A 27,188-nucleotide genomic window follows, 5' to 3' on the forward strand; every position below is an offset into this window, starting at 1 on the left:
TCAACGACATTTTGAACCGTGCGGACGCTGGCGAAGATGTGCCTTCGGTTGTGGCCATTCTTCCACCCGACAATTACGCTGCGGCAGTCACAGATGAAGAAAGCGGCGATGAAGAAGGCACCAGCATGGACCATCTACCGGGAAGCAGCCTTCGGGCCGAAGTCGCGGACTCGTGTTCAGAGCCAAGTGACGACGAGGAGGAGCCACCAGCTAAACTGCAGAAACGTCATGTCAAGTGGGATAAAGCGTGACTTGAACTCGAGCTTCCCAGTTGGCGATTCGTGTGAGCCGGATTCCGCAGAAGAAACACCACTAACTCCAGTAGAGGCATTTGAAAAATTTTTCGATGATGAGGTAATCAACCTGCTAGTTGAAAACACCAACACCTATTGCACAGCAGAAGAATCGGTTGTTGAACGTAAATGCTGGTGAGATGAAACGTTTTCTCGGCACTTTGCTTCTCAATGGCTATGTACCTGTGCCAAGACGTCGAATGTTGTGGGAAAACTCACGTGACTCCCACAATGAACTCGTCGCGAACTCCATGAGGCGTGACCGATTTGAAGCCATCTTCACAAACCTACATGTGGCTGACAACAACAACTTAGTGCAAGAAGATAAATTCGCAAAACTGCGGCCACTGTTCAAGCTGTTGAATGAGCGGTTCCTGTTGTATGCTCCATTACTTGACTGCTTCAGCATTGATGAAAGCATGTGTGAGTATTTCGGAAAGCATGGATGTAAGCAGTTTCTGAAAGCGAAGCCTATCCGTTTTGGCTATAAACTGTGGTGCGTTTGCACTACCCCCCCCCCCCCTGGGCTACTTACTATCTGTTGAGCCCTACCAATGGAGGTATGGCGTCAACATTGACGGTAAAAACAAGCTCGGCCTAGGAGGATCTGTTGTCACAGAAATGGTCTCCAGAATGAAAGCAAGGTTTCATAACTGTTTCCATGTATTTTTTTACAACTTCTTTTCAAGTCTAAAGCCCGTTAGAATGCTTTCGATAATGGGTGTCAAGTGCACAGGCACCGTGCGGGATAACCTATCGAAAACTGCCCGATCCTCACGCAGAAACAAATGAAAAACAAGGCTCGAGGATTCTACGACTACAGAGTTGATGCCGAATCGGAAATTTTGGTATGCCGTTGGAAGGACAATAGCACGGTTACCGTTGTCTCAAATGCTCATGGACTTGAACCACAACAAATGGTGAAATGGTGCTCAAGAGAAAACACATCCAAGGTCACGATGGAGCAGCCCTTTTTGATCTCCAGATAAAATGCCAACATGGGAGGGGTTGACCGACTGGATCAAAATATTGCGAAGTACCGCGCACTGCCATTAGAGGAAAAAAGTGGTACTCATCACTCCTGACGTATCTTCTTGATGCATGTGTCAACAACGCATTCCAGTTATACAGAAGGAGAACAGAGAAAGCGGAGCTTCTCACGTTTCGAAGGACAGTAGCAATGTCATATATATGAAGAGCTATGGCTCCAAGCCAATGCGTGGTAGAAGCCGCCAATCTCCGCTGGAAGCGCAAAGCCGATTTGACCGCACTGATCACACAGTGATCCCTCAAGAGAAGCAGACAAGGTGCGCTCATTGCCAGGAGAAAACCACCACACGTTGTGAGAAATGTGACATCGGAGTGCATGTCAAATGCTTCAAAATGTACCATTCAATTAAGTAGCGCATCTGCCTAGTGTCCTACATGTAGGACGGCGCCAAAACCGTTGTTCGAAAAAGTTTTTTTCGTCAATAAAAGCCTTATTCTATTTCCTGAGATCGTAGAAGGAATTATTTCGGGGAAATAAATTAGTTTTGTTAACTTCCCTCAGTTCAGGCATATACGGGTTAATCTGTGGATTTGCTTGCTGCCACAGCTCTCGCGCTACCCAAGGTTGTTCATAGGGCTTGGCGACTCGTCACCCGAAATTCGACAGCAACGACATCGTAACGCAGCGTCCTTCGAATACAAAACTCGTAGAACGCATAAAAGCTGGGTTTTACATCATGCAGATTCTGCATAAATTTTGACCACTCGGAGTTCTTCAACGGGCATCTAAATGTAAGATTAGGAATGCTTTTACATTTCGCCAGTACCAAAATGCGGCCGCCGTGGCCGAGAATCTGACCTCCGTCCTTGTTTCAGAAGCACGATGTCTTAAACACTAAGATGTCACGGCGGTTAACGCCTGTACACCACTGTTTAAGACTGCGAGTTTGTTAGTAAGAAATAGTCAAATAGTGATAGTAAATTCTTAGAGGCAGCTTTTTATGAAATACGGCAGAACACCAGCACCCTACTCTTTACCGAAGCTAGCAGCTGTTATGGAAGCCCAATTGAGTCATTTATTGCGGCTGAAGATGATGATATGGAAGTCTTGAAAAACCATGTTAAAATTCGAAACATTAAAAGAATGTACAGAATGGACCATTGAGCGAGTTGGCATTAAATATTTAGTGAATAATTTTTGAGAAGGCGCCCATGAATATCTGTAGGCATCAGTAAGGGCGCACTTACGTTACAGAAATAACAAAAATAAACTAAAGGAAGATCGAGTAGAAATAACGCTTAATGAGCGAACTAGTAGAGCTTGGTTCATTACGCTGAAATTTGCTGGAATTACATATATTGAAATCAATATTCACAATACCTAACTGGCTTTTTCTAAGGCATACCTAACTGGTACAATGTCTTTCTTTCCATTGGGCTAATACCAAAAATATCGGGGATGCTGCTTCGTTTAAGTCGATTATGAAAACCAGGACAAAGACAAAATTAAAGTTATCATGACATTATGTCGCTTCTGTGTATACATGAGGTAAACTATTCGAATAACATAATTAGGTAATATGTGAGTATCACATTACCACGTTGCAGTGATCGCGAAGAATTACATATAGTACCAAAATCATTTCAAATGTAACTGTAGCGGCCAAACTTGTGTCAAGAAGAATTGACCTTCCACAGTCGCCGGTTATCGAAATATCGTATTGCGAATGCGTTCCGATTAGATAAGTTTCTTCTGTGGCATAGAAGTGGCCAGAATTCGAATGGTTCAAGGTGTATCTTGTGCTGGGGCGAGAACAGTATAACTAGTGTTATCCGATGAAAAAAAAAAGACGGTCTATGGAAAAATGCTAAGGTACGCGCTTGAATGCACTAAAAAATGCGAGAAATGTTGAATTTTACGAGCATCCAAGTAAGTCGACTCTTTACGATACAAATGGACACCAGTCTTTCATTTATAACCTAAATAATCAAGCACCTCGCAATTTACCTCCGTATCCTACTTAAAATATATGCACACGCGTAAGCTCATAAATGAACACAGTTGAAAGCTCGTTCTTGGCTTGTTTGCAGGAGCGTTACATGAAAGACATCCTATACATAATTTATTGCGGCCCGGCTACTTTAAGTAAAAGCAGCAATTTTAAGTTCATTATAAATGGTGGTTAAGCAAAGGGTTACTTATACCGTAAGGTTGATTTCCGTTAACTATTTGTTTTGAAAACAGTCATCGCGTACTCATTTTCTCCTAAATGTCACGCGTTATACGTCGGCTGTTGTTTGCCTTCTCGGTGTCCTCGGCGAACTGAAGAATGTAAGTTCTTTTTTTACAGTTTGCTGAAGCAGAGAGAGCTTTGTGGATGGCGTGTGATTAATTATTAGTCGGTGTAAGTTTGTAACAGCTTTACTAGAAAAAACACCTTCTGCAACCTTCTTAGAGTATTGCATAACCACTAAACCTCACTTTACACGATACGGCAGTCATATTCGTTAACAATGAGAGCCATATTAAGATGAAAAATTTTCGAAACCTTCGCGCTTTTAGCTTATTTGGGTGCAGTAGGATGAGTAATGAAACTTATTCTCCTAAAGCGATTCGAAGACGAAAGCCATCTTATTTTTCTTCTCAGTCAATGTGTTGACCCTCCCCCGCCCCCTTATGAAAGCCTCCTTCACGTAAAGTGCCTTTGCATGGCCTCCAGTATCGGAGGCATTGAAAATTCTCTGCACCTCAACTCCTTTTGCATTGCCTCCGCGATCGGACCACCTTTGACCAAGCGATAATGTCATGTGGTGATGCCGTCATGTGACGGCACGTTTATGCGTTGCCGTGATGACGCCATAGTAACGTAATCTCAGAATGATTTTTCGTAACACTCGTGTTGACGCCGCCGCCCCCGCCGCCCCCGCCGCCGCCAACAGTTCAATTTTCGCGTTTGATGAGGCAACTGGCGCTTTCGCCTTAAAAATTTTTAAGCTTTGAAACAATGTATGCTCCTAGCTTAAATGGGTGCATTGCGATTAATAATTAAACTTGCTTTTACACGCCAGAGCATATCTTGGCGTTCATCCTTGTCCCGGCGATTCATGAAGAAGCGGTGACATAGTGGACCGTATTAACTCGCTTACCATCAGCACTAGTTAGCAATGGCTAAAGCTGGCTATAGCGCCGACTAAATGATGACTAACGCCGGGTGGTGCTGTATGGTCTAGTTAAAATGATGGATGATGCTGAAAAAAAAAAAAAGATGGCGTGGCATGGCATGGCAAGGACTTTATGTTGGTCTAGGGAAACTAGACCCCGAGTACAAAAGCCCCCAGGCTAAGTCCGTGGCCCCGCCTACGTAGGAACCGGTAGGCCAAAGGCTTTTCCGATATTGTGAGCAATTAGGACTGCAAGGAGTTCATCTTAGCGAAATTCGGTGGATATGCGCCGTCTCTAGTCCTTCTCGGTGTTGAGATTCGAGGCCCTTTGGTTGGGGCACAGATCAAATAAACAGGGAGCGTGCCCACAACTTTTACATTCGGCGGGAAAGTCCCCATCAATTTTGTTAAGCACAATAAATGTGGGATAGGATTTGGTTCGAATCAATCTTAATGTGACCATAGGAATCTCCTGTTGTCCCTGATCTAGAAATCTCCTGCCGTACCTGAGCAGCAGTTCCTGATGTGGTGCGCGGCATATGAAATATCACACAGCAGAGTGAGCTTGCTCGTTAGGATGGCAACCATTGGGATAGCTATAACATTATTAATGCTTTCTATTGTTTTCTAGTGCTTTCTATTGGTAAATGCCGCCCATCGTTGCCATACTTATGTTGACTGAATGATGTCTAGCGTTGCTTTATCTTGACTCAGTCGGCTGGTGTCGGTTATTTATGGGTATTATAGCAAAAAAGAAAAAATAAAGAAAAGAAAACAAAAACAAGAACTCGCGAAGTCTCTAATGAATTCGCCTAGGATGACTCGAAGGCGAAAGCCATCCGGTAAAACTCTCTTAGCGGGCATTTTATGTAGACGACAACATTCATTAATCAACTATCGCTGATGAACTGTGACTAACATGACATCAAATAATTTGCTTTTATATATTAACTTACCCTCATTAACCTTTTACCCCTAATGTTTCGTTAATTGTCATAATATAAATAACTTTCACTAATTAACTCTTTACTCACTTAATTTACTTTATTAACATATACATGCAGTGTCCTGCTTTCACTCGATTTTGTATGGCTTTCGCTCCTCTTGATGTCACTGAGCCGATATACGTGAATGCCGTTTTTTTAATGCTTTCGAAGTGGCCTGCACGGCTCCACGGATCCTTTTTATGACGAATATTTTTTTATCACCTGAATTACGCGCTTTCGCGAGAGTCACGCGAACGCCGTTCTTAAATTTGTTTTTAAAACGATGCGAACACCGCAAACACGAAGTGACCGCGCAGCCACACCCCTCGAGGAGCGCTATTGTTTTCTTTTTGTGCATGTGTGATTGACAAGGGCGTAGCCAGGGGGGGGGGGGGGTTGGGGGGTTCAAACTCCCCCGGAATATTTCAATTTTGCTTGCGCATATATACACGCACACATACAAACGCACGCACGAACATACATAAAGTATGGTTGAACCCCTCCCCCCCCCCCCCGAAAAAAAATTTCTGGCTACGCCCCTGGTGATTGATGCTCTTTTTTTGTACTGAATGCGGGCTTTTCGCTATGTGACCCTTCTAATTACGCACAGGTGGCTCACAAAGCATAAAAACAAAAGAATAAGAGCAGCACTAGGGGCCCAAGAAGATAAAAATAAAAGAAAACCGTTCTCGTCAGGCCGCCTTGGAAGCTTTCTTTTCCGCAATATGAGTGTGTGCGCAGAGAAGCATTCTCTGGGGCTGCTGAGCCTTGAAAAAAAAAAGAGGAAAGAATGGTTTTGTGATTGTCCTAATGGGAATATGTGGTTTGGCCACCTCAAAATGTGGCCATCTTAAAGTTGAGGGTGGACAAACTGAAATTTAGGGTGCGATAACTTGAAATTAGCGGGCGGGTCAGTTATGATGTGGTGGTGGACGGACTTGACATTTGCTTGGTTGGTCGGTCAGCTTGTAGGGTTTAACATCCAAAAGCGGCTCAGGCTCGGAGAACCCTTAAAAATGTATTCAGACAGTCTAAAATGGTCTAAAAGTGGTTTGAGATCGTCTATAGACTGTCTAAACCCATTTCTGTAAGGGAAGCACCGTAGTGGAGGGTTCCGGATAATCACCACCCTTTGGGGTTCTAACTATCCGCAGTCCTCTACTAAGGCGCTCATCACAGCCTGAGTCGCTTTGAGATATTAAACCCCATAAACTAACCAACAAACCAAATGTACAAGTTTGCTGAGCTGCCTTGAAAATTCAGGGTGAGCGATCCCAAATGTAATCGTTATGCGAGTCTAATAGCACTAAAATATCACCGATATTCACACAATTGTGTAGTGGTGGGCAAAGTTTTCTTTTTTTTTGTACCGATACAAACGACGAGTGCACTTGCAAGGGCTAGAAAAACAAGCCAAAAAGGAGACCGAGCCAGAAAATGATTTCGCATTAGTAAACTTTTCTCTGTATTTATGAGGTATTTTATTTTTTGAAGAAGCACAGCGTATGTAAGGAAGAGAACAAAGAGCAACAAAGGGAGCGCAATGCTATCCAGTAACTAGACGGGCCAGCATGAAAACCATTTAGATGATAGTTAACAGGCCATACATCATGATAACAAACGCAGTATAACAGAAGCAAAGGTTTCAGCAGCAGTAACGATAAAGAAACTTGAAAAGTTTTAGCCTTTTTGACCATTCTTACTGTTCTCTCTTTTTTTTTTTTCATTTTTCAAGGTTCATTTAGATCACCGTTTCCTGATTACATTCAGTACTAGATATTTTAGTACTAAGTACATTTAATACTAGATAGTCTAGATGATGTTTCAGCCTTTATTAACAGAACTGAGTTTGAGCCGAAAACCAATAAAGGTTGCCGGAACACCTGGGAAACTTTGCCCGAACCATACTGTACGCCGTGCTGGGCTACTGTAATTACTCATTATCTATTTAAGAAGCAATCACCGGCTATAGAGAAACTTCCAAGAGAACAATAGTGTTGGTGGCGCATGTTAGCATAGTGACCTCCTTAATACCGGAAGAAAAAAAAAAAACTCGACAAGCTGAATACTGTTTTAAAGCGGAATTCCGGGTTTGTTTGTCATAACATCTGAGGCACATTGTCTCAGAACTTAAACATATACCAAGCTGCCACCTGCCCTCACTACCCTTAGTTGAAAAATCTAAAAAAAAAACTGCTCGAATGTCTAATTTCTGTGCCTGAACAAGGACGGTGCGGCGCTTGTTGTATTTGTTATTGATTCAAGAATGTTGGCTGTGGAAATTCGCCATTGTTTGCACGTGTGTACGTGCCTCACTTGCGTCGTGTAGTTCCCAATATTGTCACGTGGTCGTGACGTCGACGAAGACAGCACTCAGCACGTCCGATATGAAACTGTTTATTTGGCCGAACTTGTGGCCGGGAAACTGAAACTCAAACTACAGCAATACACTGATAGCGTCGAACAGAGCGTCGACCGTCGATCAACTGACCAGCGGCCAAGTGCGTCGGCTTTTATACAGGCGCTATCGAACTTTCCAGCGATATCGCTGGTGGCGGCGTTATCTCTCGATAAAGCTGGAACATTCGCGTGCGGCACGAAATCTTAACAAAACGATCTACTACAAACAAGAAGCTTCTCGAACACTACTTCACGGACAGCCTCGAGCGTTGATAACCGTCCTTGCTGGTCAAACCCAAAAAGCATAAAATGAAACAAGAAGTGGGCGTGGCATTGCCCCCCTCTGAAAAAGCATCGTCCCGATGCTTGTGAAAGATCAAAGAAGAGAGAAAAAAAAAACAAGGGCATACATAAATAAATTACAATAACAAAGGTAAAAGTAGAGTCCCCAGGTTCTCTAACGTGCAAAAAACGGCTTAAGGCGTACGACATGAACGACTTCAGGTCGTGCGCGGCGTCGCTGGGAGTTCGGAATGCCGTCCGGGATGACCTCGTAGTCAAGAGCGCCGAGACGTCGAAGAACCTTGTATGGGCCGAAGTATCGCCGAAGGAGTTTTTCGCTAAGCCCACGTCGGCGTATCGGCGTCCAGACCCAGACACGGTCACCGGGCTGGTATTCCACGAAGCGTCGTCGAAGATTGTAGCGACGGCTGTCTGTGTGCTGCTGGGTCTTGATGCGCAGGCGGGCGAGCTGTCGAGCTTCCTCGGCACGTTGTAAGTAAGCGGCGGCGTCGAGGTTTTCTTCGTCGGTGACGTTCGGTAGCATGGCGTCGAGCGTCGTCGCCGGGCTCCTTCCGTAGACCAACTTGTACGGCGTCATCTGCGTCGTTTCTTGGACGGCCGTGTTGTAAGCGAAGGTCACGTACGGAAGGACGGCGTCCCACGTCTTGTGCTCAACGTCGACGTACATGGCCAGCATGTCGACGATGGTCTTATTTAGACGCTCGGTGAGGCCATTGGTCTGCGGGTGGTAGGCGGTGGTGCGGCGGTGGCTCGTCTCGCTGTATTTTAAGATCGCCTGAGTTAGGTCCGCAGTAAAGGCGGTACCTCTGTCTGTGATGAGGACCTCTGGGGCGCCATGTCGCAAGACGATGTTCTCCACGAAGAACTTGGCTACCTCGGCGGCACTGCCTTTGGGCAAGGCCTTTGTCTCGGCGTAGCGGGTGAGGTAGTCAGTTGCTACGACGATCCACTTGTTGCCGGAAGTCGACGTTGGGAACGGCCCCAGTAGGTCCATCCCGATTTGCTGGAACGGCCGGTGAGGTGGTTCGATTGGCTGCAGAAGTCCCGCGGGCCTCGTCGGCGGTGTCTTCCGTCGCTGGCAATCTCGGCAAGTCTTAACGTAGTGGGCGACGTCGGCAGCAAGGCGTGGCCAGTAGTATTTTTCCTGTATTCTGGCCAGCGTGCGGGCAACACCGAGGTGCCCAGCCGTCGGGTCGTCGTGTAGGGCCTGGAGGACCTCTGGTCGCAATGATGAGGGCACGACAAGAAGGTAGTCGGTTCGAAGTGCCGAAAAGTTCTTCTTCATGAGAACGCCGTTTCGTAAGAAAAACGACGGCAGTGCTCGCTTGAATACCTTCGGAACAACGGCGGTCTTGCACTCGAGGTACTCCATAAGGCCCCCCAGTTCCGCGTCGGCTCGTTGCCTTTCGGCGAAGTCGTCGGCACTTATAGTTCCGAGGAAGCAGTCGTCGTCGTCCTCTTGCGGCGGCGCGTCGACGGGGGCTCGGGACAGGCAGTCGGCGTCAGAGTGTTTTCGTCCGGACTTGTATACGACGGTAATGTCAAATTCTTGAAGCCTCAGACTCCATCGTGCGAGACGACCTGAAGGGTCCTTCAAGTTAGCTAGCCAACATAAGGCGTGATGGTCACTGACAACTTTGAAGGGCCTGCCATAGAGGTAGGGACGAAACTTTGACGTAGCCCAGATGATGGCAAGGCATTCCTTTTCTGTTGTGGAATAGTTGGCTTCTGCATTGGATAGTGACCGGCTAGCATAACTGATAACCCTTTCAAGCCCGTCAGTCTTTTGCACAAGGACGGCACCGAGTCCTACGCTGCTTGCGTCGGTGTGTATTTCCGTATCGGCGCAATCGTCGAAATGCGCAAGTACGGGTGGCGTCTGCAGGCGTCGTTTAAGTTCTTGAAATGCTTGCACTTGCGCCGTTTCCCACCTGAATTCCACGTTAGCTTTCGTGAGAAGCGTCAGTGGTTCGGCGATCCGTGAAAAGTTTTTGACGAAGCGTCTGTAATAGGCGCATAAACCGAGAAATCGGCGCACGGCCTTCTTGTCGGTGGGTGGCGCGAAGTCGGCGATGGCAGCTGTTTTCCGCGGGTCTGGGCGCACTCCAGACTTGCTGATCACATGACCCAGAAACAGGAGCTCGTCGTATGCGAATCGGCACTTTTCTGGCTTCAGGGTCAGTCCAGAGGTCTTGATTACTTGAAGTACTGCCTCAAGCCGCCGTAGATGCTCGTCGAAGGTCGAGGAAAACACGACGACGTCGTCCAAATACACAAGGCACGTCTGCCACTTCAATCCGGCGAGTACGGTATCCATGACGCGCTGGAACGTCGCAGGTGCCGAGCAAAGACCGAAAGGCATGACCTTGAATTCAAAGAGGCCGTCGGGCGTTATAAAAGCGGTCTTTTCTCGGTCTCTTTCGTCTACTTCGATCTGCCAATAGCCGGTCTTGAGGTCCATCGACGAAAAGTACGTCGCGTTGTGAAGTCGATCCAGGGTGTCGTCTATCCGTGGGAGGGGGTACACGTCCTTCTTCGTGACTTTATTCAGGCGCCGATAATCAACGCAGAAGCGCAGTGTCCCGTCCTTCTTCTTCACTAACACCACGGGTGACGCCCACGGACTCTTTGAAGGCTGGATGATGTCGTCGCGAAGCATTTCGTCCACTTGTTTCTTTATAGCCTCACGTTCTCGCGTCGAAACTCTGTAGGGGCTCTGTCGGAGTGGTCGAGAATTTTCTTCTGTTATAATGCGGTGCTTAGCAAGGGGCGTTTGTCGGACCCGAGATGACGACGAGAAACAGTCCTTGTATAGCAGGAGCAGGGTTTTGAGCTGGTCTTGCTTGATCTTCGGAAGGCTCGGGTTGACGTCAAAATCCGGTTCGGGACCTCTATTCGTCGAAGCAGGTTCGGCAGCATCGAAGAGGGCGAAAGCATCGCTGGCGGCTACACATTCGTCGATGTAGGCAACCGTCGCACCCATATTGAGGTGCCTATATTCGTGGCTGAAGTTTGTCAGCAGTACCTTTGCTTTACCGTCATGCAGCTCGGCGATACCTCTTGCGACGCAAATTTGACGGTTAAGGAGTAGTTGCTGATCGCCGTCGATTACGCCTTGAAGGTTCGCAGGTTTTTCGGTGCCGACGGAAATAATGACGCTGGAGCGCGGCGGAACGGTCACCTGATCTTCTATCACCTTTAGTGCATGGTTCCCTGGCGTCGCGTGGGGTGGGAGCGCTTTGTCTGAGGTTAGTGTTATCGACTCAGACCTCAGGTCGATAACGGCGCCGTGGTCACTTAGGAAGTCCATTCCGAGTATCACATCCCTGGAGCAGTTTCGTAGGATTACAAAGCTCGCAGGATAAGTCCGGTTATCGATGGTGACTCTCGCCGTGCAGACACCAATCGGCGTTATCAGGTGGCCTCCAGCTGTCCGGATTTCGGGTCCACTCCAAGCGGTCTTTACTTTCTTCAGCTTGGTGGCGAATGGCCCACTGACGACAGAATAGTCGGCTCCGGTGTCGACGAGAGCTGTGACGCTGTGGCCATCGATAAGAACATCGAGGTCGCTAGTCCGTCGTCTTGCGTTGCGGTTAGGTCGTGGCGTCGGATCACGGCTTCGTCGATTGGTCCCGCTGTTTCGACGTTGCGTCGTCAGGTTTTCTTCGGGCCACGAAATTTCGTCGTGAGGGCTCCGTCCGGTTTGCGTCGTGTTCTGAAGGTCTCGTCGCGTTGTCGTCGTCGGCGGCCGCGGAGGATCTTCGGCATTTCGTCGTACAGCAACCGCACCTCCATCGGTTGCTGCCCTTAGTTTCCCGGATACGGGCTAGGCGACCGGCCCCGGTTTGGGCCAGTGTACTGCCGGCGGTGCGGTGGCATGTAGCGGCCGGGCGACGGTGATCGGGAAGGTCGTCGTTCTTGCCACTGTGCTCCGGCGAGGTAGTCGTCTATGTCGCGAGGCCGTTCGCCTGGCTGCGGGCGCGGCGCGTTGATGGCGAATCCGCGTAGCCCCATCTGTCGGTATTGGCAGCGGCGGTACGTGTGGCCGGCCTCCCCGCAGTGGTAGCAGAGCGGGCGGTTGTCAGGGGCACGCCAAACGTCGGTCTTTCGGGGGGCGCATCCTTGTCCTGTCGGCGGGCGGTATGGCGTCGCTGGTGGTGGCGGCGGTGCCTGGCGGCGGAACTGCTGCGGCGGCGCCGCGTCTTGACGCGTGCGAGGAGGGGGGGCGTTGCGTCGGGCTGCAGCAGCATAGTTCATTGCTTGCAGCTGCGGCTGCGCTGCATAGGGGGCGCCCAGCGACTGCTGCATTTCCTCGCGGACCATGTCGGCGATCGAATCCACTTGAGGCTGCGCTGAAGGCAACAGCTTGCGCAGCTCCTCCCGCACTATCGCTCTGATGGTTTCCCGTAGGTCGTCGGTGCCTAGCGAGTGCGCTTCGGTGTAGCTTGTCGAAAGGGTTGAGCGGTTGTACTGCTTCGTCCTAATCTCGAGAGATTTTTCAATTGTTGTAGCCTCCTTTAGGAATTCGGTGACAGTTTTCGGTGGGTTCCGCACCAATCCTGCAAACAGGTCTTGTTTCACTCCCCGCATAAGGAAGCGCACCTTTTTTTCCTCAGGCATGGCAGCATCGGCCAGGCGGAAAAGTCGCGTCATCTCTTCCGTGTAGATAGTGACCGTCTCATTCGGTAGCTGTGCTCTTGTCTCCAGCAAAGCAGCGGCCTTTTCCTTGCGGACGATGCTCGCGAAGGTATTGAGGAACGTCGTCCGAAAGAGGTCCCAGGATTGAAGGCTCGATTCATGGTTTTCGAACCACGTCTTCGCGGCGTCTTCTAAGTAGAAGTAGACGTGGCGCAGCTTCTCTTCAGTGTCCCAGTGGTTGAAGGCGGCGACTCGCTCGTACGTCTCCAGCCAGGTCTCCGGGTCTTCAAACGACGATCCACGGAAAGTTGGTGGCTCCCTTGGCTGCTGCATCACTACTGTTGTAGGCGGCAGGGGGTCTGTCATCGTCTCGGCGGTCGATGTGACGGTCTTCGGCTGCCTGGCGTTTTCGGGAAGGAGCCCGTACTCTGGTTGTAGTCCCTTCTGCCGGCGACTGGTTCGAGGATCCGGGTTGTCCTTAGAGTCGTCTTCTTCGCGGCTTGGACTTGGGTCAGCGCTCCGCGGTGGCGTCCGGATCATGAAGCAGCACCTCCACCAGATGTCACGTGGTCGTGACGTCGACGAAGACAGCAGTCAGCACGTCCGATATGAAACTGTTTATTTGGCCGAACTTGTGGCCGGGAAACTGAAACTCAAACTACAGCAATACACTGATAGCGTCGAACAGAGCGTCGACCGTCGATCAACTGACCAGCGGCCAAGTGCGTCGGCTTTTATACAGGCGCTATCGAACTTTCCAGCGATATCGCTGGTGGCGGCGTTATCTCTCGATAAAGCTGGAACATTCGCGTGCGGCACGAAATCTTAACAAAACGATCTACTACAAACAAGAAGCTTCTCGAACACTACTTCACGGACAGCCTCGAGCGTTGATAACCGTCCTTGCTGGTCAAACCCAAAAAGCATAAAATGAAACAAGAAGTGGGCGTGGCAATATATCATTCGATAACGCAAGCTTGTTTGAGAGCCTACAAGAAAAGTAGCAACTATTACCAATGTGCTAAGAAAAATACGTTATTTATAAACAAAAGCTCGTCACTAATGTTTTAACACCTGCTAGTGACACTCTGAATACGTAGGGTGCTTGTTAAGGGTAGCTGTGAATTTACAGACAACAAAGTAATGGCCAACTAAACTTTCGTGAGGGAACGTGCGCATGACAATGCGGATATAATCCCTGGAAGACGGCGATCAACCGCAACAAGCTTCAAGACGACAATGCTGTTTGCGTGCAAGCATGCACGTTGAGTGCCAACTACGAACACCATATAGGCACGGTCAAGAGACTTTCGGCGAAGTGGTGAGGCTGTCGCTGCAGAGCGTTAATTACATAGCGCGAGTCAGGGCATACATGAGCGGCCATCACGTGTGCGCCACTTTATTTGCAGGTTAGGGTCAAACAAACCCCGCAATTTCTCCCCTTCCATCATTCCCCTCTTCCCTAATACCTATCCCTTCCCTTAAACGCAGTGCCACCGGAGCTGCCCGTGATCGTGGACGAATCCGGACGCAGCCTGCACGGCACCGTTGGACCTTACGACGAAGGCTCTCGCCTTACGCTCCTGTGCCGGGTCAAAGGAGGTGAGACTAGGCTCAGATGCCCCGCCAACCCGCGCACCACGCGGTGGCGTCGCGCCCGTAGCCCGCTCGACGCACCACCGACCGAGCGAGCCGCCCTAATGGACGCGCGACGTTAGTGCTAATGACCCAGTTTCTCGAATAAACGCGGGCGCTGGAGTCGTCTTCGCGCCAACGGCTTGCAAGATCTTTAACCGCAACCGCGGCACCACCGCCGCGTTCCCGGGCCTTGCATCCTTAACGCGTGCAGTTTCTCGCGCCTCCGAGGATGCGCCCAGACGAGCAGCGACGCGGAGAAGCGCGTGGCGCCTGAGTCAAGCCGAGGGTGGCTGTAAGCGGCCCGGATGAGTTGTTGTTCTGAAATGTAGACGAGGGAGTAGAGGAGGAGGAGGGGGAGTAAAATGGCATTTCGGGAGAGAATGCGTGTTGCGTCGCGTCTCGGTGGTCTTTGCGCGAGCGGAACATGTTATGAGAGTTGCGGAGGGAGGGTGGGCGCTTAGCGCTCGGCGAGAAGGGGAAGGGACTTGACGAGGCGCAGCGCATTCTAAATGCCCTCCATTACGGAGAGGCGCGGTTTAGAATTAGGCACCAAGTCGAGCACCGAGTCGCCAACGCGGTTGCAGCGGTGGGAGTTAAGAAGCCTCTAAGGAGCATAGAGGAGAGCGGCGACCATGTATCCGAGTGTCATGCTGCAGATATGAGAATGGGCTCTGCGTCTAACGAACATCCGGCCTCTTGTGTCGTTTCATTTCTTGCTTTTTTTTTGTACTGCAAGAAAAGTTTTGTTGCTTCTGTGGCCTCATTTGTATTGAGCGCATTTTTTTTTTGGCGGACTTTGACTCGGTAGCTCGCGGCTTAATGGCTGTTAGCCACTTGCGCACAGTGAATCAAAGCGGGAGTAATTTATGCAGGCATTTCTCAGAGTACTTGGGTCGTGCGTGTTTTAATTGTTGTACCTCCCATTAGAACCTTTCTTGCTCGACCAAATAATAAACCTGATGCAGCCACTTTGCTGTAGGTCGGCCACGGCTAACAAGGTTCTTGACACACCCGACGACTCGTGCCATGACAGTTGTCTCTTCCATTCCGCTTAACGTTGTTTTTGAAATTGTACCGCGTTGTACGTCGAAGCCGGATTCAAAACGAAGAATGTGCAGCCGCGAGCTGATTAAACTGTAAATCGCAACCAAAGTAATTTGTTTATAGTTTGGAGACTAAGGGAGCTCTGTAAGTGTGTTTGTGGTTGACAGACTCCGATTCACCCATTTTAACTCACGTGGCAGCATTTTTTAGACGGCCACTGTTACGGCGCTCACCTCTTGTAACTCAAGTTAGTAGTGAAACTATAGTCCGGTACACCTTCAGGTCCCAGTGGCCTTTGCTTCTCAAAGGGTCACCGGCAGTCCGGCTCTTGAGCGGGACTATTCCTTTAGCCACAGAGGCTACCGGCGGTCGCGCTTCGATCATCTGAATGTGGATTCTCGTGCCTTCTGAAGTCGTACCTGACTTATAGGTGAGGGCATTTATGGCGCAGCATTCCAGTAAGTAAAATTTTCCTAATTATTTGGTCTTGCGCTTATAGACACTCCTCTGCTTTCTGCTTCCTAAACATCCTGCTTTTGTGATTGGTGCTTGGTTGTGTTGAAAGGAAATATCAAGAATGTTTCAAGGTAAACGGAAAAAGCGGCTTCTAACATGTCTTTATTTAGAGGTACTTCAAGAGGGCCCATGGACATTATACTCACGCGAAGCATGACTGCTAGCGCTAGAAACATTACGAAAGGCCCGGTATGAAAGATATGTTCGGACAAGGCATCTCATCTTAGTAAACAGCATTTTCCTATTCACGCGAGTAGCTTCATGAAAGAAAAAAAATTGCACCTCGCTGCAAGAAACTGTTTAATACCACTCTCCATCCGGAATACATACTCAGCGTTGAGAGCTAAACAGCTTCGACTCCTAGTTGTATCAGAGGAAAGATTATGGTGTGATACGCTAACACAAAGCAAAATGCCAAATGCTATGGGCATTTTTTTCATGAGTACAAACTTCGTGAGCTCGACTTGTTTCCCTTGTATTGGGTTGGTGACACTTAAACAGCATCCTGCCGTGAAAGGCGCGCGCTAAAGAACGCGTTTTGCAAAGCTAGCCCATTCTCCCAAAAAAATGAAGAACAGAAAAAAAGACAAGGTATTAAACGTGCACATCAAACCATCGCACATTCGGACCTTAGTGTCTCATTCGTCTGGTTTGCGCGCTACGTGCATAGAATGGAGCTTTCCAGGCACCACAGCAAACAAACCGACGTGCTCGGCGTGGTTAAACTGGGTTACGCCTTGTCGCCACCACACTCGTAATGTTCCCGCAGCAAAAGCTATGCATAGCGGCCGGTTCATCTCGCCCGCTCTTCATGAAGTGCAAGACAGCAGCCCATCGAGACGCTATGTAAAGTGTGTGCACGTGGTACGGGTGTCAAAACAAAACGGCTCTCTGTATTGGTTGTCCTTTGTCATGGACCGGAATCTCTTGTTCCGCAAATGTGCCGATCTTCGTCGGTTCGTTCGTCCTTTTCTCTGGATGCGCAGTGATGCCTGTCTGCGGTGTGGTTACCGTTAGTCTGGAATCTTGGTACAGAACTTCTCTTAAGCAAACTACTAGTACGGGTTCGTTACAGTCCTTCGAAATAAAAAAAGAAGACATACAACTTCAAAGATGCAATGAAGGTCTCGTGAACCGGAGCTAGTTCGTGCACTTAAAACTGTACAAAAAAAACAAACAAGAAAACAAATGTTTGTGAGGCAACACGATCATAAAATCTTACTTACACTGATCACAACGCTTGAAAGGAACAGAAATATTTCAATGAAGTATAAGACATTTTTAGTCCAGGGCCACCAGGGGCGTAGCCAGAAATTTTTTTCGGGGGGGGGGGGGTTCAACCATACTTTATGTATGTTCGTGCGTGCGTTTGTATGTGTGCGTGTATATATACGCAAGCAAAACTGAAAAATTTCGGGGGGGGGTTTGAACCCCCCCAACCCCCCCCCCCCCCCCCCCCCTTGGCTACGCCCCTGAGGGCCACACTACCCTTAGCCGCCCGTTCAACGTGGTCGATGAACGCTTGCCGGTCCGCCAGGTCAGAGCTGGATAGTCGTGCCTTCCACTGCACCAATGTGTGGGTTGGTAAATCCAAAATAAGTGAACTCTATCAAACCGACCCAGTGAATTTTTTAGGGTTCTCAGAAATTTCAGTTATCATAATACTGCGACTTTGTCTGCGTCGTGCGCATTTGTCTATGCATTATTATGTTGAGCTACATGCAAATAACAATTTAATAATGATTCATTAAATAAACACGGCAAAGAGGGTTAGTACGGCTTGAGATAGCCTTGTAAAGGCTGCCTATGTTTAGGAGCACGTTAAAGAGGACCAGGCGGTCGAAATTAATGCGGAATCCACACTGCGGCGCGCCTATGATCATGTGGTGGTTTTGGCACTTGAAATCGCAGAAGTAATTATTATTATTATTATTATTATTATTATTATTATTATTATTATTATTATTATTGTTATGATCGGCCTGCCTGGCTTGGCGCCGCTTTGACGCATGAGACGTTGCGGCTAGGACTACCCTGATTTCTTCCGGGTCAGCGGTTCCAGAGATGCACCAAGAGCGGCGACAACACGAAGGTCGTTCGTCTAATATTCTCAGGTTGTCTGCGCCCCTCGTAAAACCCTTTGGGCACGCCTGACCGACTGACAGTTTAGGAAGAGTTGTTGGCCGTCGAGGCGGCTTGCTTTGTCGTCAAGGTGCCCCGGACAAAGGACCCAGCGACTGGGAACCGTCTGCGGATGCATTTCCCACGTTCTCCGTGGCTCCTTGTTGCCGCTGTTTCCACCACGTGGCCTGCCTGGCGCCGCATACCCATCATTGCAACAGACTACGAAACTGACTTCCACGTAAGACTCAACGTCTTCGTGCTGTGCCGTGTGTGCGCGGTGGGCAGTGTTTTTCCCTCGCCATGGGACGGACTGGACGTGCCTCTTTCTCCTTTCGTGGGTTAGGAAGGAGGCGGCGTTTCACCTTCCCCTTTTGGGGGCGGAGGTGAAGATGGAAATTTTCATTGGACTATCCTGGCCTCCATTGTTTTTTTCTACAGGGAACCCTGGGAAGGCCAGGACATAAAATGCGAGCGCCGATGCGCTCCCGACGAGCTCTCACAAGTTTTCTCAAGCTGTCACAAGCTACGAGAAGCTCCCCTCGAGAGCTTCCATGATGCTAACCCCATCATGTAGCAACACGCTACCTGTAAATATGTAATAAACGTTACTGTTAACAGCTCCGGGCTCCTCTCCTCGACATCTCCCGGGACTCTGGCTGGCTCCGGTCCTCTGGGCAGAACCCCGATCACATCAACTGGTGGCAGCGGTGGGATGCTGCTGACAACTGGAACACATCAACTGGTTAGCAGCAACGGGATGACCCATGCTTGACTCGGGCCTCAACGATATGGTGAGTGCTTGACTTTCTTTGAGTTTTGCCAGGTTTTAGCTTTTGAAGTTTTCTAAATCTGTGTGTAATCTTCTGTGCGTATAGGCTTCGTTGTACCGCTACCATACGTCACAGCTATTCACCATTTTAGCTTTCATGTTCTAAAACTGGCAGTGTTTTACCGTGCGTCTAGGCTTCGCTTGTTCGCTACCTAACGTCACGGCGGGTAGAAAGTCCTCACTCGTGAAGACCATGGAGTTGGTAAAGAAGCTAGAGAGACCAGACCTCTTACTACTGTGTGAAGAGCTGGGAATTAAGGTTGGGAGAGAAGAGAGAGAGTCACAGCTGATTAAGGCTATTCAGGAATGCGGGGCGGAGGATGATGAAATTGAGGAGTGCTGGGAGGAAGTTGAGAAGAACAAAAGATGGGCTGAAGAAGACAGGATAAATGAGAAAAGGCGATTGGCTTTAGCACTTTATCAGGCATCAAGTAACCCGAATAACGAGATAGCACCCTCAGATAAGAAAAAGAAAGGCAGTCCTGCTAAGTCCACGTCTACAGTGAGCCACTCAGAAGATCGAAAGAAAGAAAAGGCGTTTAAGGCTAGGAAGCCGGTTGTATGCCACCGTTGCAAAGAGCTAGGTCACATCGCAATCGGCTGCCGCAAGCCTAGGAATGCTCTCTGTTTTCGGGACAGCAGCGACAATGATCTGGAACCATTGAAACCCCCCATTCAGGAATTAGTTGAGGAAAACGTACCGCGGGACTCTGCCGCAACGTTTGATAGTGTACATCCGTACTCTTTGACAAATGAGGTGACCACAGGGGAACGCCCGTGTGCATGGCAAGTAGTTGAAAATGAAAGTGTGTGTTTGCCATTAGCCCGCGTTGAGAGTGAGGGACCGTTCAGACTGCTCGCTACGAAACTTTGGTGTCCCAAAACCTGCCCGAGCATTATCCCTCTCAGAATGACGTGGATATGCTTTCGAAAGGCCTTTGTTTTGGTGACGAATCGGCGGCAGCTATGACGGATCCGATGGCCTGTGAGTCTGCTCATGAGGTTCCGGAAGCAGAAAGCGCTAATGAAGCAGACTGTAAAAGTTCAGATGATGAGGCGCTTAGCTTACCACGAGAGGAAGAGGCGCTCAACATAGCGCGAGGTGATGAAGCGCTTAGATTAGCGCGAGGGTGATGACTCTCATCAAGGAGAGACATCTGATGGCGAGCCGGCTGGTTTAGCAAGTGTCGATTGTAGCGTTGTTTCTGAAGAGCAGACAGCTAGAAATAACGCCGAGGATACGCCAGTTGAGCCGCCTGGAGTTTTGAGCAAAGTACTTCCGAGTATTATTGCCGAGTCGGGGAGCGTTCCGTGCCGCCCTGAAAGAAAAAGGCGCCAGCGAAAACTTCGGAAAAAGGGGAAAGGTCCAAGTTACCTTGAGCGGAGGCTGGAAACCCCTAATAAGTTCTCTAAAAGCCAAAAGTTGCGGGTCTCGCACAAATCGAGATTAGGCATGAAGCGTGTCGCGAGGGCCAGGAAAAAGAGACGCCGAAGTGGTCGCCTGGTTTCTTCATCTTTGGTGAAGGCTAAACGGTGGAGCAAAGCGAGATGGTGCGTACGCGACTGTAACGACAAAGGTCCTCCCCCAGGTTTGCGAGAGGGTGACCGCTGCTCTGGAAGGCTCACAATGAGGAAGCTTAGGCGTCCGGGTGCGTCATTGTCGGAGTTCGGGGCCCGCGGAACAAAGGTCACCGCCACTGTGTGCTTCGGACAGGTTGGCTTTTTGTCCCTCCGTCGCGATCTGGCCCATCGACAACTGTGGTATGCGCGTCCCCCCAGAGCACGTCTAAAGGGTGCCGCATTAATTTACGCAGTGTCACGAAGGATACTAAGAATTTGTCTTGTATCCAGTTTTATTATTGTTTTGTTTAGCTGTCTAACGTTTGCATGTCTGCCGATGAGCAAGGACTGTGTCGATTTTTGAGTTTTATTTTCCTCCTCATCTTAACTGCAGACATTGAGATATTTGCTAAACTGCTTGTTTGCTTACATTTTGCAAAAGCTAGCACCCGAGTAGAGGGTTTTGCGCAGATTTTAACAGAGAAGTAGGCTGAAGGTAAAAGCCTCTGTTTAAACCTTCTGTTTTTGCAGTGTAGTGTAGGTTTTTGCTTTTGTTGATTTTATTTTATCCGCATAATGTTCGGACAGTGTAAGGCTACCAAGAATTTCTCTTGTATCCAGTTTTGAATTGTTTTGCTTTTAATGTTCGCGTGTCTGCAGATGAGCAAGGAATATGTCGATTTTTGCAACTTTTATTTTCTTCCTCATGATAACTGCAGACATTAAGATACTTGTTGAAGTGAGTGTCTGCTTACATTTAGCGAAATCTAACACCCAAGTAGAGGGTCTTGCGCAAGTTGATTTTTAACAGAGAGGTAGGCTGAGGGTAAAATCCTCTGTATAAACCTTGTGTAAATTGCAGCACACTTGTTAGTATGCGCATCGGTGTAGTGTAGGTTTTTGTTTCTCTGTTTGTTTTATTTTCATACGCGCAAGTTTGATTTTGAGTTTTACTTATACTGTGAGAGGCGTAATTCATTAACTACCTCCTTTCGTTTTGTTTCGCCCGTAGCACCTGCGTGCCTTGAACGCTGTGAATCTCTCTGGGAAATGATACAAAACGTTAGGCTGTTGATTTGCTTCGCACGTAGTAGGTCTGAGTTTGTTATGGCTTCGTTATCTGATTCTTGATTTTCACGAGTGAGCGCACCAATTATAAATTTCTAGGGAGTTTTACCAAAACTGTAACCTGGCATTTCTCGAGGTCAGTTGAGTGCCCTATGTTTGTTGTGCCTCGGGTCTTGCGTGGTTCGTTTCTGGCGTTTGCTGGCCATGGCTCAGGTCCAGAGATTGGTGCAGCCTGCGTCAACGTCTACAAGGGAGCAGATCTACGGTCTCTGCGGAGTGCTTTGGTGCTGCAACCCCTTCGAGACCTCCTGTGACGGTGGACGGGCTGTTATGATCGGCCTGCCTGGCTTGGCGCCGCTTTGACGCATGAGACGTTGCGGCTAGGACTACCCTGATTTCTTCCGGGTCAGCGGTTCCAGAGATGCACCAAGAGCGGCGACAACACGAAGGTCGTTCGTCTAATATTCTCAGGTTGTCTGCGCCCCTCGTAAAACCCTTTGGGCACGCCTGACCGACTGACAGTTAGGAAGAGTTGTTGGCCGTCGAGGCGGCTTGCTTTGTCGTCAAGGTGCCCCGGACAAAGGACCCAGCGACTGGGAACCGTCTGCGGATGCATTTCCCACGTTCTCCGTGGCTCCTTGTTGCCGCTGTTTCCACCACGTGGCCTGCCTGGCGCCGCATACCCATCATTGCAACAGACTACGAAACTGACTTCCACGTAAGACTCAACGTCTTCGTGCTGTGCCGTGTGTGCGCGGTGGGCAGTGTTTTTCCCTCGCCATGGGACGGACTGGACGTGCCTCTTTCTCCTTTCGTGGGTTAGGAAGGAGGCGGCGTTTCACCTTCCCCTTTTGGGGGCGGAGGTGAAGATGGAAATTTTCATTGGACTATCCTGGCCTCCATTGTTTTTTTCTACAGGGAACCCTGGGAAGGCCAGGACATAAAATGCGAGCGCCGATGCGCTCCCGACGAGCTCTCACAAGTTTTCTCAAGCTGTCACAAGCTACGAGAAGCTCCCCTCGAGAGCTTCCATGATGCTAACCCCATCATGTAGCAACACGCTACCTGTAAATATGTAATAAAACGTTACTGTTAACAGCTCCGGGCTCCTCTCCTCGACATCTCCCCGGGACTCTGGCTGGCTCCGATCCTCTGGGCAGACCCCTGATCACATTATTATTATTATTATTATTATTATTATTATTATTATTATTATTATTATTATTATTATTATTATTATTATTATTATTATATTATTATTAAGCAAATAGAGCATGGAGGATAACAGTGCGACAAAGCTACGTCTACTTGACAAGTTTAAATGAATGTGCCACGAGAGCTCCATAATTCATCAGCTAAACCGCAAGAGATTTACCAACTCGCGTCGCATCTCTAAACCCTCAGTTTAATAAATCAGGATTGAACGCAGTTTGCTGCAAAGATGTCTTTATTTTCGCACATAGGGCGTTGTTGAAATTTTTGAAAACGCAATTTAAGCGCGGACGTTTCAAAAGGTAAAACCATCTGCTATTGCACACTATACAGAAAGCAATATAAGGAAGTTTGGTGGAGCGGTTTTTCTGAAAATTTGTGTGGAAAGTGTGAAAATTAAGGAGAAAGAAAGTTAAATAGTGCGAGAAACTATTCAAGTACATTCGGAGGAAGCTTCAACATAGCGAGATATTCTGGTTTTGGAAATACGGATGACGCTAAAGGACGCATCAGCAGACTTTCGTTCTCGGACCGGAAGAAGCTGTCGAATCATGCGTGACGCCATCCACTCGATGGAAGCGCGAGTAAAACTTTATTGCGTCGACTCTATGTGAAGATTGTTCGGTTCGTCTAAGAAACGCACAGCTGGGAATATGAGGGTGCCCTGCTTCATTTCCGGCCGCTTTACGTAACTGCGGCTCATGCCCCATTTCGACCTGTTTGGTTCTTAACGGACCCGACAAAATCAGCACGCGATGAGACAGAACGCAAGAGGAGGGCGCGCTTCGCATTGCGCTCGCCTCCGATGAAGAACTTTCGCGGCAAACCGTTAATGGAGGGATAATCTGATGGATGTCCGCGCGGATAGCAATCGCCCCGCTAAATCGCTTTTCCGACGTCGTAATGGATTGTTTCTTCGTTCTTCACTGAGCCGTAATAGCGGATAAGAGGGCTTTGTCACGGTCGCATAGTCCGGAATATGGACTGTCTGTATCACAATTAACGTTGAAGGAAACGGCAGGAGCTTATTCCGAAGGAAAATTGAAAGATAGGAGAAGCCATGGACTTTTGTTTCTGGATTTTAATATTGCAGTACACGCTCAGCCTGCTATCTGGGCCAGCGCAGTATTTGCGATTTTACTAACACTTCCGGGAGTGCAGTTGATGACGCAGTATGTTAGGCGACTCCCCGTAAGCCAGTCCCCTACTCCAGTTTTCTTGTGTGATAAAGTGTAGGAATGTAAAAAAAAAAGTCACAGCTTCGCCGCAAGGGCGAAGCAATGAATGCGATAGCAAGAAACTAATATTATACGAAGTGAGGCTCGCCAATGCATACTCTCAGTTTGAACAGCGCTCCAGTTGCAAAGGCGGCCAAAGCAGCGAAGGGAACTAGAATGCTTCAAGTGTCGAGCTGTGACACTTGATAGTTCGCGCTCATCTTCTGTTTGTTCGTTTAGCGGCGTCCCTTGAGCTCGAATGACTTTCGTACGCTCCGTAACATGAGCGCGGACATCACGGTGAAAGCGTGAAACATCCCTCTTCCCCTCAGCACGAAAAACCGCGCGAGCAGACAGCGGAAGGGCGAGGTTCTCCCTGCGCAAACATAACAAGAATGGAGCGCGCTCGCCGACGACTTTTAAATCCACCCGTCGCGCTCCTAACGCCATCTCGCTGGTAATGAAGAAACGCTTATAAGCGCCTAGCGTCTCCGAGTCCGTCCAGCGGTAAATGGTGTGTATATAACGCTTGCCGTTAGCTACGTGGAGGATCTGCGTTTCGTGGCGTAGTGGATAGCGCCACTCGCTGCGGAGCAAGAGGTCCCTGGTTCGATTCCGCGCTTCGGAAGCATTTTTCTGAATTATTTTTCTTTGGGGCTTTTATATATATATACATACTTATACATATACGGTGCATGACGGCGACGGCAAAATTCAGCCGACTCTGTCCATATAATTGCTATCGTAATAATATGTTGATTACAACAGGCGTTTCTTCGTATTGCGAGTGCAGTTCTTGAAATTTCAGCTTTTGCAGGAAGTGAATGAGAGTAGGTCATCGCGCAAACATCAGTAACATACGCTGTCTAACTTCCCACTATTGGTTTATGTTGAAATAAGTAAGAGCGGCGATCTTGATCAGTTATAGAACATTGGAGCACACTTTGTCTTGTGTTGTGAAAGCGTCTCCTTCGCTGCGATATTGTTCGAATAATCGATACTGTTGCTCGGAGAAAATGAGAGCGCACGCTCTTCGTCTGCCTCACCTTTACGTTTAGCCAGCCTGGGAAGAGAGCGAAGGGGGGACGAATGACTGTCATTCTGTTCCCTTGTTACCTAACGGACGTACTCAAAGATGAATTGTGTTTAGCGCTACAGACCACTTATTTTACTTCAACAGATATTTGGTACCAATTGGACAAATACACGCTGAAAAACATATACATGGGGGGGGGGGGGGAGAAGGGCGGATGACGCGCTTTCGGGTGGGAACTCAATCTGCTTGTTGTATTGCAGGGAACGTTAAGAAACGCACTATGTATAAAGGGTGCGCCTGGGCCTACAATAACCTAAGTGTTAGATAGTAAAGGGAGCAGTCAGGAATGGTACTCTGATCTCTGTTTTCCCTCTTGTCCAGCGCTGGCTCAGGCGTCGTTACTGCTGATTGAGCGAGCTTCTCGCGTAATGCATCGATCGCTTGCCTTGCTGGCAGTCTCAGCCGGCTGTGCATGCCGCGATGAACGTTGTTGCTTGTTATCGAAGCCGTGGGCATACTCCCACAGTGTCCAAGGCGAAGGGTTAACTGCTCGTTGTCTCAACGTGCCCAAATCTTCTCGGTAACCCGCATGGATGATGCTACTGAGTTCATCGCCAGTTGCTTGCTGCGCGAATTTCTCTTTTCTTGCCAGAAATATTCAAGGCTCGGAAATATGAATATGTATCCTGTTCAACGTTATTCTGCCACACGTACACGTTCTAAAGAACAGCATTTTTCGCGCTCACTTGGCTACATTACAACAGACATTCCGCAGTCGACAAACTTCAAATATTGTTCATCGCATTGCGAAGAATAGCGTTGTGGTAAAATCAAGTGAAGTGCGCGCGAAACTTTTCACAAGGTCGTTCTCAGCGTTACGCGCACTCGCTGAAAGATTCCTTCGCGCCTGGTCCTCGCAAGATTAGCTTTTTTTTTCCTCCACTGCTGGCCTTTCTTCAGTGCGAGCGGTGACGCGAATTTCTCTCTGTGAAGTAAAAAGAAAGACACGAAGAAGAAAAGAAAAGACTCGCAATTGAAGCGCGTGGATGGGTGTGCCGCACGTCGGGGACTTTCTCGAGTAATGTCACGCTACACGGGGCTTCGCCGCCCGAAATGAGCGGCAATCCCGGGCAATAAGTGAATGAACGCAGTTACCTTTGCGAAAAAGTAGGCGCGAAAGAAGTGTGGCGGAATAACGGAACACCGTACGAAGACGAGAGAGCCTGAATTCGAAAGAGAAATTGGGAACGACGAACAGCCGGGGGAACGACTTCCGCGGGGGTTCGTTATTAATGTTTGACGGGCGAATGATAAATGGCAGTTTGAGCCGGCTACGGCGCAGGGGAGGTGGACCGACAGGGAGTATCCTACCAGGACTCAAAATGAAAAAAGTCGCAACGACACACCATTCTGGCCCATCCGGGTGCCCATATACGCCCCGCGTCGAATTTGGGTCCAGCGTAGGGAGTACGGGTTTAGGCGTAGGACGGCTGTCGACTTCCCGTGGTCCTGAACCTGGCAAGTGAAAAACAAACTGAGAAACCTCTACTAACGAAACCCAACTGGAATATGTCACTACCTAATCTGGTAGGTTAGAGAGTACTATACACATAAATATGCTTGAGGTGGTGGTTTGAGCGCAAACGTGTCAGAATCTAATCCGGCGAGACGAGATAGGTTGAAGACGAAGAAAAATAAAAGTGTACAAAATGTGCGTACGACCATAACTTCCACGCCAACTGAGTTAAGATTCATCGAAGCGAATAATGTATTAGGTCTTAAGAGAGGGAATAAATGGCAACAGAAAGAACGAATGGAAACAGTTGAGGCTTTCGATGTTTCCGTTCTGTCTTATGAAAACAGCAAACTTTCAATTGATCCGCCTTTGCTCCTTAGGTCGCATTCGCATCAGCCGCCAGAACTCTCTGCAGAAAAGCTTGCTAGCAAAATGAAAACAGTGGGCGCATAGTAGGAATCTAAAAAGTATATTTACGTGTTTGTACGGTTAGCAACAGCGCTGAAAGTACACAGTACTTCAGGAGGAACAAGAGGTGATGCGGGCTTATGATGTTCCAAGATACACAGCCGTAATCCTTTGGCATGTTGCTTGTGTGGAACCAAACAGCTTTGAAACTTTTTTCGTTGCCTTCTTCATGGCAGAAAGTTCTAAGC

At 48.6% G+C, this 27,188-nt stretch overlaps 1 protein-coding gene across 1 annotated transcript in view; it reads left to right on the forward strand.

The window, feature by feature from the left end:
- The window catches only part of LOC119386845 (hemicentin-1), a 139,497-nt gene that overhangs the window by 53,633 nt on the left and 58,676 nt on the right, over positions 1-27,188 (forward strand). The window contains exon 3 of the mRNA XM_037654113.2: positions 14,264-14,374. Within this exon, the coding sequence (XP_037510041.1) occupies positions 14,264-14,374 (111 nt within the window). The remainder of the gene's footprint in view (positions 1-14,263; positions 14,375-27,188) is intronic.

This window comes from Rhipicephalus sanguineus, chromosome 3 (assembly GCF_013339695.2).
Source record: "Rhipicephalus sanguineus isolate Rsan-2018 chromosome 3, BIME_Rsan_1.4, whole genome shotgun sequence".
NCBI lineage: Eukaryota > Metazoa > Arthropoda > Arachnida > Ixodida > Ixodidae > Rhipicephalus > Rhipicephalus sanguineus.